At 44.1% G+C, this 11,790-nt stretch overlaps 1 protein-coding gene across 6 annotated transcripts in view; it reads right to left on the bottom strand.

Moving 5' to 3' along the window:
• Matn2 (matrilin 2) overlaps positions 1–11,790 on the bottom strand; it is a 193,950-nt gene that overhangs the window by 166,950 nt on the left and 15,210 nt on the right. For all 6 annotated transcript variants that reach the window (XM_008831538.3, XM_008831539.3, XM_017797745.2 and 3 more), the window contains exon 2: positions 8,916–9,083. In XM_008831538.3, coding sequence (XP_008829760.1) covers positions 8,916–9,060 — 145 coding nt within the window. In that variant the 5' untranslated portion in view covers positions 9,061–9,083. The remainder of the gene's footprint in view (positions 1–8,915; positions 9,084–11,790) is intronic.

The following is an 11,790-nucleotide window of genomic DNA, read 5'->3' as shown; positions in this document are numbered from 1 at the left end:
CTCTCTCTCTCACACACACACACACACACACACACATACACACACACACCACGAATTGAAAAGAAAACACACAGCTTTCACATAGTTCCACATCCAGTTTTCAAGCTCAGATCTTCCGTCCTTTCCACTCTTTTCCACATCCCTGGCTGTGGAAACCTTCACCAGCCCAAGGCTCCCTCTAGATATATTCCTCTTTGCCCATCCCTAGTTCATTTACTTCTCCCATAGCTGTGTACTGAGTGCCTACTGTATACCAGGCTACTGTCGAACTGCTGATATAGAAAGAAGCCACCCAGGTGACAAAACAGGGACTCACAATGCAGTCCAAGGGCCATGATGGGAACAGAGGGCACACTGTGAGAATGCAGCTAAGGTTTTAAATCTCAACCCAGATGAGGCATGCTTCCATTAAGATCCAAAAGAGGAGCCCAATTCCATTGGATGGCACAAGGGGAAGTATCTAGGATTGTTAGGTAAGGATTTGGGCACCAGCACCAAGCTGGCTTCTCAAATTCTACCTCTGGCTGCTCAGTAGTTTTATGACTTTGAAGGAGACATTTACCATCTCAAAGGCTCAGTTCCTTCATCTATACATGGGAATAAAAAGCACTGTGCTCAATGAAGTGTGAACTGTGTCCTAGTACAGTGTCAGGCAGGTAGTAGATGCAAAATAAAAAAATAAATAAAACAAGGGGCTAGAGAGATGGCTCAGCGGTTAAAAACACTGGCTGCTCTTCCAGAGGACCCAGGTTCGATTCCCAGCATTCATTTGGTGGCTGACAACCATCCTAACTCCAGTTCCAGGGGATCAAATGCCCTCTTGATTTCCTTAGGTATTGTATGATGTGAGTCCAGGCTGTCATTGAACTCATTGAACTCACAGAGATCTGCCTGCCTCTGCCTCCCAAGTGCTGAGATTAAAGGTGTGTTAAATTCTTATTTAAAGAATAAAGTGCATGGGTCTGGAGAAATAGCTCAGGGGTTAACAGTTCGATTCCCAGCACCCACATGGCAGCTAACAATCATTCTAACTCCAGTTCCAGGAGATCTGACACCCTCTTCTGAACTCCTCACGACATGGGTGCAGTGCACTTACATACATGTAGGCAATACACTTATACACATAAAATAAAAATAATGAAAAAATTTTTAAATGAAACAAACAAGCAACAACAAAATCCCACAGCAGCCCTCATTACCATTATTGTCATCATTATTACCAGTTCTGGAGACCAGAGACATGATTGGCCCCTGACAGAAGTAAGAACATGAGAAGGGCGGCTGATCCCACGACTGGATCCCACTTCACCTCTCCTTCACACACACATCCACACACCGCAAGTGCAAAACACATGGGAAAGCTTAGAATACAGCCTTCGGGAACTGAGGAAGGAAATGAGGGAGGGAGAGATCAGAGAGGAGGAGATAAAGGAAAGCTATAAAAAAGGAGAGAGAGAAGGAAAGACTTTAATAGAGAACAGAAGGGGAGCAAGGTGAGAGGCAGGCTCTATAGGAGAAAAAAAATCAAGTTATTCATTCATTGGCTAGGGAAGTTTTGAAATCTGTGGCTTATTGGAAGTCAGATACTATGCTTTTTAGGGGTCTCCGCATTAATCACAAGATAGGAATGAGGAATTTCATTTCATACAGTTTATTAAAAATGAATGATAACAGAGAAGTTGGTTTACACATTCAGCAGGCATGAAAAGTACAGTTGATGGAGAATGGCATGTCGGCACTGAGCAGCAGCTGTGACAGTCTCTCCATCGGGGCCACATGTCTCACCGACTCTGCTGAAGATGCACAGCAACCAGGCATTTAAAGCAATCTCCCACGCTCCATGCATCAACCTTCACTTTTATAATCAGTTCTGATGATAAAGACACAGTCTAGACAAATGAATCCTGTAGATACCCCATTCGACCTGCTGTGCTAGAAGAGGCTGGCTCCTCACACAGCCGTGGGGTCTACCTTTGCCAACACCCCCTCGGTAGGAAAATGCTAGCAGCTTATTTTCAAAGTTTCACAAGGGTGGACCCAGTCTGCAGTTAGTTCATTCTCCAGCTGCAATTTTCTCTGCAGATGTTATTCATCTTGAATCGTCTTCCTGGCTCACACTCCACAGCATCTCCTAAGGCCTGCCTTCCTTCCATTCCCACCCCATGTCAGAGATTTCTTACACTGCAGTCTCTAAAATAACAGCTATTCAAGTCGCAGGCAAGATTTGCTAAGTGAGACCCTCATAGGGTTTAATAACCTGTATTCCAACAAGCCTTCCAGAGGCTTCTGACAATTGAGAACCTGAGAACCACTGCCTGGTCCTATTGCCCTACCCTTCTACGGATCCCCAAACTTCTCCCTCCTTGGCCTCTAGAATGTGGTACGTCCTGGTTCCTCTTACCTGGAGAGAGTAAAAGAGGGGAAGATAGCCTCTGCTATCAAACACAGAGGGGTGTGGAAAGACAGGAAAATTAATGACATTGGAGTTCCTGTATGAAACCTACAAAGTCACTGACTTCCCTCTCTTCCTTCTATAGAGAACAAACTAAGTCTCAGAGAAGAAAACCATATGCCTGAATAAGGAGTCACATCAAGACTGGAATCAGGATTGGGAGGCAGCTCAGAGGTTAAGAACTCTTACCACATAAACATGAGGACCTAAGTTCAAATTCTCAGTAAAAAGCCGGGTGTGGTGCATGCAGGCCTGTAACCCTAGCACTGTGGAGGGCAGAGGCAGGAAGATGGCTGGGGTTTGCTGATCACCCTAGCACCAGGTTCAGTGAGAGACCCTGATGTCCTCTGTCTACCACATGAGTGCATGCACCTGCACATTAACACACACATACACACACACACACACATACACACACACACACACACACATTTCTTTCACACAAAGAAATGAAATGAAAAATTAAAAAGAGGGCTTAGAGAGATGGTTCAGTGGTTAAGAGTACTGACTGCTCTTGAAGAGACCTGGGTTCGATTCCCAGCACCCACATGGCAGCTAACAACTATCCATAATTCCAGTTCCAGGGGATCCAACGCCTTCTTCTGACTTCCACAGGCATTGCACAACACGAGTGCACTTACGTATATGCAGGCAATACACTCATACACATCAAATTAAAATAATAAAACATTTTTTAGTTAAAAAGAAAAAAACTAGACAGAAATCATCCAGCAGTAGAGATATAGCTCAGTGCCTACAAAGAATATTTATCTACCATGCATAAGGTCCTGGGTTCAATCCCCATCACCACTAAATAAATGAATAAATATCAATTCATCCAAATCAGCCATCAGCTATTTATACACAGCTGTAGGCAGAATCAAAGCAAAGGCTGGTGATGAATGGAAGCTAATTGTGATCTGTGGCCCCACCTCAGTCAAGTGTGCAGGCATCTCATGGCCTGCATAAAAAGCCCTCAGCAGAGGTGGATCTTTTTCTTTGTTCCAAGCACATGCACAACTAAGCCATGCATCCGTTTACAGAAGGCTGGGCATCAGTTCTGTCTGGTTTGCAAAAGTTCTCGTAAGTTTAAATAAACTGTTTAACCTCTTAAACCCTCCGCTTCCTTGTCACAATATGACACATAAGAAGAATCACCTTGCAGTGCCTTCCTCCAAAGATTAAATGATATACTGTCCTTACTCATCTCGGGGCTCACTAATCAGAGCTACCCTCTACGTGCTATGATCCATGAAAAAAAAATGCAACACCTCTCTTCAAAGAAGTCACAGTCTGGTGGTAAACACAAGGCCAGTATAAAAATAACTGGAATACCAATCTCTCTGAGGTAGGCACCATTGCTACTCCTTGGAAAATAAGGCAGACAGAGCAGACACCTTGGCAGGGGATCCACGGTGTGTGTGTGGCCTGCTAAAGGTAGGTCTTGCCTGCTGGAAGAGGAAGGACTCGGTATTTGACTTGACCCTAGCTGATAATGAGTCTTGGCAGAGGAAAGATATTCCAGGTGGAAAGAAGAAAATAAAGATCAGAAAACTCAAGAAGGGTACACAAATTGTAGCTATGAATAGCTTCAAGAGAGGTAATGGGTGGCTTTAATGAGTGGGTCTCCCCAAGAGCCAAGGAGTCTCAAGGCTATCAGCTGCTTTCCCTCCCTCAAAAGAAATGCATGGCAATTTTGTTTTTTGGTGTACATGTATGACTGATATATGCACACTGTATGTGTGTGCATGCCTGTGCACAGGCAGAGGCCAGAGGAGGATGTCAAGTGTCCTGCTCTACCACGTGCCTCCTTATTCCCTTGAGACAGGCTCTCTCACTGAACCTAGAGCTAGGCCAGCAGCCAGCAAGCCCCAGTGATCCTCCTGTCTCCTACAGCACTGGGGTTATAGGCACATGCATGGCCACACTCGGCTTTTTACCTGCGAGCTAGGGATTCAAACTTAAGTCCTCATGTTTGAGCAGCAAGCACTCTTACCCACTCAACCGTCTCCTCAACTCCCAATTCTACTTACTACTATCTTGATGTGAGGCTTAATTATAGGTGCATGCAAAATGTAATATGTTACAGGATGCACTATGATTTCCAAAGAGCAATATTTGGAGCTATATAAGGTGAATCCTTGGATTCCCTTCATTAGCTTGATTTTAAGTAGTAAAATAATGTTTATAGAGAAGTTTCACTGAATTCTACAGCCTGTACCCAGAACTCTGGAATTCTCCCTGATAACTTATATCTCCCAGGTCATCACGGTTGCAACCCAAAGTGGGAATTCAGGGCAGGAACCTGGAGGCAGGAGCTGAAGCACAGGCCATGGAGGAACGCTGCTTACTGGCTTGCTTCCCTGGCCCCTGCTCAGCCTGCTTTCTTATACAATACAGAACAAACTGCTCAGGGGTAGCACCACCCACAGTGGGCTGGGCCCTCCCACATCACTCAACAATCAAGAAAATACCCCACGGACATGGCCATAGGCCAGTCCAAGGGAGGTAATTCCCCAGTTGAGGCTCCATCTACCAAGGTATGTCAAGTTGACAACTATCTAGCACAATCCCGTACAGTTATGTGGGTTTATTATTACTTTTATTTTATTTTATTTTTTTATCTTTTTGAGACAGGGTTTTCCTGTAGCCCCAGCTGGCCTGGAACTCACTATGTAGACCAGGCTGGCCTCGAACACAGAGATTCTCCTGCCTCTGCCTACCAAGTGCTGGGATTAAAGGCATGTGTCACCACGCCTGGCTATTATTACTTTTATTAACCAATTTTTTTTTAATTCATTTTATTTTTATTGTTTGTTTTGAGACAGTCTCACCTTGTAGCACTGACTGGCCTGGAACTCATTATGTGGACCAGGCCACCCTTGAATTCACAGCGATCCTCCTGCCTCGGCCTCCAGAGTATTAGGCTTAAAGGTGTACGCCACCACGCCCAGCATGGTGCTGTAACTCTTCATAAGTCCAATCCACATAAGCAGAAGCTCTTTGAGAGTCTCAATTAATTTTTTAGTGTATAAGGAAGGCGTCTGAGATCAAAAAGCTTGTGCCACTGCCTTATACGCTTAGCAGGCAGAGTAGAGCTTTAACAGGAAAACGTCTGCACTGTTACACACTGATTCTACCAAATCAATGATCTTTTTATAAGCCTCTGTCCCCCACCTCACTGTATACTCTGTCGGGAGCCATGCTTGCCATAAGCATTGGAAATTAGGAGAGTGTCACTTTAAGAGCTTCTGAGCTCTCTGCTTCAGTGGTCAGAGCTGACAGGCTGTACCTGGATGATAAATCAGGACTTCCAGAAAGTTTCAGTTCAGCATTCGTGCTATCTCTATAGTAACCCTTTTGTTTCTGTTGGGAAGATTCACCTGGGTAACCCAAACTCCGGGCCGGATAAAAAGGACCTGTGGGACCCCTCAAGGGATTCTTCCTTCTAAAGAGCGCTCTCCTCTCTGTACCTGCTGTCCCTTTAATAAATTCGTCACATAACTTCAGACCTATGCCTGAGTGTCCTTTTTGTTGAAGACCCAAGCCATATACCTTATAATATCAAAGTAGAAATCCCAGATGGATGAATGAGAGTAAAGATAAGCCCATGTGGACAGACAGCACAGGCAGAAGAGGCGAGTCTATACATACTGAGTGGACAGAGAGATACATTTGGGGTGTGTGTACATGTTCATGTGTGTGCAGCAACATGTGTGTATATGTGTATAGAGGCCAGAGGTCAACTTTGGGTGCTGTTCCTCAGGACACAACTTATCTTATTTTTTTGAGACGGGGTTTGTCACACTGGCCTGGAGATCACCAAGTAGGCTAAAGTGGCAGGCCAGTGAGCCCCAGGGATCTTCCTGTTCCCATCTCTCCAGTGATGGGACTACAGTCACTATACAATACTATATAATACTATGTCCAGCTTTTTTAAACAATGGATTTGGAGATCAAACTCAGTTCTCATGCTTGTACAGAAAGTACTTTACAAACAGTCATCTCCGCAGCCCCAGATATTGTTTTTTTATATTCATTTATTTATTTATTTGTATGTGTATATGTGTGTGGATGCATGCATGCCATAGCATGCATATGGAGGTCAGAGACCAACTTATAAGAGTCAGTTCTCTCCTTCCACCCTTTCAGATCTGGGGATTGAACTCAGGCCATCAGGCTTGGTGGCCAATTCCTTTACCTACTGAGCCACCTCACTGGCCCCACATGTACTGTTTTTAATTGGTTCAAAATTTTTCTGAGCCTCTGATTTGAATTTAGATGTAAATATGCACATTTTTAAAACATAGAAAATTCAAAAAATTCCAGGTCAGCTGGGGCTACAGGGAAACCCTGTCTCAAAAAGATCAAAAATAAAAAGAGAAATTCAAATAAAAAATCAACCTAAGAGATAATTCTGTTTCTACTTTGTTTCAGAGGCATACATGCAAGCTAATAGCCAGTGAATACATCATGCTGAGGGAGGGATGCCATAAATATAGCCAAAATGATTTGTCCCAGAACTGAAATGTAGCCTGGACAATGTTCTGAACATAGAAAAGAAATACAAACACACGTGAAACAGAAGACACCATAACGTCAGGATGAAGAGAAGGTCATGTGATCAGGACAAGGCCTGCCAACAGTGAGGCTTCTCCATCCTTTCAGAGTACTGTCCAAAGCAAACTGCACTCCAGAACCTTGGCCTGTTACTGTGTCTGCCTTCCTATTTTGAGATGATCCTTCAACCTTGTTTGTGAGCAAACAGCCTCCCCACATATCTGGGAGCCCCACATATAAGGCTCAGAAAGCAGAAAGGCAACTACACACAGCATGCCACTTCTAAGCACAAGATGTGGATCTGCCCTGTCCCACCCACTTTGCCCCTGACTCATTCCCCAGCAAAATGAGAAAGGGTTAAGTGATGTTGGATGTGGAGACTGGGGCCTTTGGACAAACAGGGGTCCATCTCCTGTCTCAGAAGTCCAAGGGTTATCCCTACAGAGACTGACTTATATATGTATGCATGTGTGTGTGTGTGTGTGTGTGTGTGTGTGTGTGTGTGTGTGTGTTAGAGACAGAGAGACAGAGAGAAACAGAGACTGAGACAGAGAGAGGCCGAGACAGAGACAGAGCAGAGACAGCAAGAGACTCAGAGCCAAGAAGTATAGTTTCCAGTAACATCAGTGGTAGCTCATCCTGAGACTAGCCTCATTAGCTCATCAGAAACCCAATTGTGGGACTGGAACATGGCTCCATAGTGCAATGCTTGCCTAACACGTACAAAGCCCTAAGTTCTACTTCAAAAATCACAAAATAGTAAAGGTAAACTCAACTATGCAGTCACAGCTGGTGACTTACGGAAGCATCAAGATATGTTCAGTTATTTCCATGTTTTAAATAGCTATAATGTTTATCACATAAACATCTTGAAATTGTTTAGTAGACCCTTTAGTCAATGTACTAAGCATTTCCAAGTGCTTTTCAATATATGCAGATGGCTCATGTTTATGTCACCATGGAGCAGGCACCAGCAGATGACTAAAGATATGGAGGACCCAGGGTCAACATTCAGTCAACATCAGTGAAGACTCTGTCCTCTCAAAGCAGGGCTCTTCAGTCCCTTTGGTCCTTGGTTGTAATTTCAGATGTGGTTCCCCAAGTATTTTTTCTAGGAGGTCAGAGTCTAACGGCTGCCTGAAAGCTAGAAAGGTAAAGTACAGTTTCAAAGATCTTCATGGACAGAGTTGTGCTAAAGCCATCATTTAGCCCATACTTAGAATACCTTATTCATTTCTCATGACAGTGTTCGAAGGTGGCATTCCCATTCCCATTTTACAGATAAAGAAACTGAGCCTCAGAAGTCACCTTTAAGTAAGAGTGTCAGGACTTGAATCCAGATCCATGCTAAAGCAGGTTCCTTCTGCAGTGGCCAGCCTGCTTCTCAAACCAGCTGATTTATCTGTATGCTTCATGGCATTTCCTTTCTGAAGAAAATATGTTCAGTAGATGAAAACAACTAAGCCCTGATATTTTCCACTCCCGAGATCTTTGGATGCAGCTCCAAGGCCCCATCTCTCCCTGGGTCCTCTTTTTCCCATGCACCATGTCTAGGAAGATGAACAGACTTATCTGGACAAGTTTACAACAATTTTTCTCATAACACCCTTGTCCAGATAAGTTCAGAAAGGAGCTTTCCAGATGAAACCTCCATGTTTACTGGAGAAAAGTCATCATCCCCAGATTAAACCCAAAACTTTAAAAAATACAAGAGGCATAATTTTACTATGCCCTGCATCCTCAACTCCATATGGAACAATCATCAATGGGATCCCTGTCTCCACCCCTGGCCTCAGCACAGCCAACAGAGGACCCAGAGGCAAGCTCCTCAATGGAAGAGCTCTGATCCAGGGCTCTCCTCTAGCCACCCCATCACCAGCTACCACAGGCATTCCTCACTCACCCAGGAGTGCTGTCTGGGGGTGCGTCCGGGCATGTCTGCCTCTGGAGGGCAACCTGGTGTGGGGTCGTTCTCTGGCTCCTGCCAGTGTGGGGAGGAGGAAGAGCTGCCCAAGCAGCAGCAAGCAACCCACCAGCATCTTCTCCATTTTCAAGAGGAACAGGGGCAAGCCTGCAACACAAGAAGGGTGAGTGAGATCTCTGGGTGTCCCTGAAGCCTGGGTTCTGTAGCCCCATTACCACCATTTTCAGGTCCAGAAGATGCCACTTGTTTTTTTTCAATATTTTATTTATTATTTTTATTTTATGTGTATGAGTGTATTACCTGCATGTTTGTAAGTGCACCTGTGTTGTGCAGTGCTCATGGCGGTCAGAAGAAGGCATGAGAGCCTCTGGAACTGGCATTACAGATGGTTGTTAGCTACCATGTGGGGGCTGGGAATTGAACTCAGGTCTTCTGCAAGAGCATCCAGTGCTCTTAACCACTGAGCTATTTCTCCAGCCCACTTGTAGTAACGCCACTTGTAGTCAAAATGCCACTTATCTGTTTGTCTCTTTGGAATTTCAGGAAAATTCATTGGTAGGGTCCTCCAGAGCACCCTGGGCAGGACAAGGACCATGGAAAATATCATCACTTTGGTCACCAATCTACCCTGAAGGTTTTGTTTGTTTTTTTGAGTCAGTGTCTCACTGAGTAATCCTGGTTGGTTTGGAACTTGCTATGTAAAACAGGATGGCCTCTTACTGACACAGACCCTCCTGCCTCTGCCTCCTAAATGCTGGGATTAAAGGCCTGTGCCACCACACCTGAATTATCTTGAGGGGTTTTTTTGTTTTTGATTTTTTTTTTTTTTTTGGTCTTTTTGAAGCAAGGTCTCCCTGTAGCCCCATCTATCCTGGAACTCACTATGTAGACCAGGCTGGCCTTGAACTCATAGAGATCTGCCTGCCTCTGCCTCCCAAGTGCTGGGACTACAGACGTGCGCCACCATGCCCAGCTTGATTTTATTATTTTATGTGTATGAGTGTATTGTCTGCATGTATGTAAGTGCACCCATGTTGTGCAATACCCTCAGAGGTCAGAAGAGGGAGTTGGATCCCCTGGAACTGGAGTTAAAGACAGTTGTTAGCCACCATATGGGTGCTAAGATTCGAACCTGGGTCCTCTGCAAGAGCAGTCAGTGCTGTTAACCACTGAGACATCTCTGCAGCCTTGATCTTACTGTCAATTAATCATAGGCATATTCTGTATCTTGGAACTGAAAAGTGAAAATATGTATATATCATAATTCCAGGTAATAATGCTCCTTCATCTATTAATAACACATTGTACAAATTACTAAACATTAATGTCCCAAGAAATTCCTGTGGATGAGACATGTAGCATGACACAGCCAGTCTCCCCCGAAAAGCCTCCAACCTCCTGAATCCTTTTTTCTTTAAGATGGGATTTTGCTCTGTAGTCTAAGCTGGCCCTGAGCTCATGATTCTCCTACCTCAGCCTACTGTGTGCCACTACACTCAGCCTGCACACTAAGAGTTTGTGTGTACTCCATGCTAGGCTGGAGCCCCATGCCAGATACTACTAAATGCTTTACTTGTATTAACTCAATCAATTAACTAATATTCTTTCTACATTCCCCAAGGGCTCGGTGAGGGTAAGTAGCTTGCCCACAGTCATGGGACTGGCCCAGTATGTCTGGACTGGAGAGATGGCTCAGCAGTTAAGAGCACTGGCTGCTTTTGCAGAGGACCTGAGTCCAGTTCCCAACACCTACAACGCAGCTAACAATCATCCCTAACTCCAGTTCCAGGTTATCTGACACCCTCTTCTGGCCCCCACAGGCAGTGCATGGCACATGTGCATTTACATATATGCAGGCAAAACACTCATACACATAAAATAAAAATTAATAAACTCTTTATTGTTTTGAAATCCAAAGTGTCAGTTCATGAAAGGCTACCACAGCTGCTTCATTGTTATAGGCAGGGGCAGGGCAGGGATGGGCAAAGAGTAGTTCCCAGAACTTAAAAACAAACTGAGAACAACAAACCTGAATAACCGAGTACACTGTTCAGCAAATTGCTTTCAGAAACTGACCTACCAATAAACTAAGGCCTGTCACTTTTTACTGTGCATTAGAATTGCATTAAAAAGAGGGAATGTTTATTCAGCACTTACTATATGACAAGCACTGGGCCAAGTGCTCTAAAAGTACTAAGTGGAGCTGGGTATGGTGGCACACACCTTTAATCCCAGCACTGAGGAAGCAGAGGTAGGCGAATCTCTGTGAGATCGAGGCTAGCCTGATCTACATAAGGAGTTTCAGGTAAACTGGGGCTACAGGAAGATCCCACCTAAAGGAAAAAGTACTGAGGTTGGAGAGATGGCTCCCCATTTAAGAACATGTACTTTTATTAATCAAGTAATATTAATCAAGGGATTAATAACAAGGAAATGTGAAAAATAAGTAATAAAATTTTAAGATAAGTAAAAGAGGCAAGATAATCTAAGCTTTCTTCCATTTTTCAGAAGTAATCTGAGTTAAAGCTACTAAGTACTAAGTGGAGCCAGGCATGGTGATGCAGTCTTTAATCCCAGCACTAGGGAGGCAGAGGCAGATAGACCTGAGTTTGTTCCCAGCACCCACCAACAGGTGGCTCAGAACTGTCTTTAACTCTAGCTGTAGGGGAATCTGAGGCCCTCTGCTGGACTCTACTGGTACCTGCACTCACACATGCATATACCCACACACAGACACACATATATACACAATAGTTAAAAATAAAATAAATCTTTTTTTTAAAAAACACTGACTTAATTTTTAAAGTAATTCAGAGAAGTAATTTGCCTAAATTCATATGGCTTATAATGGATT

Source organism: Nannospalax galili, unplaced genomic scaffold (assembly GCF_000622305.1).
Source record: "Nannospalax galili isolate Female #2095 unplaced genomic scaffold, S.galili_v1.0 scaffold334, whole genome shotgun sequence".
Taxonomy (NCBI): Eukaryota; Metazoa; Chordata; class Mammalia; order Rodentia; family Spalacidae; genus Nannospalax; species Nannospalax galili.
The sequence above is the reverse complement of the archived record's forward strand: the minus strand, read 5'-3'. Positions and strand labels throughout refer to the sequence as shown.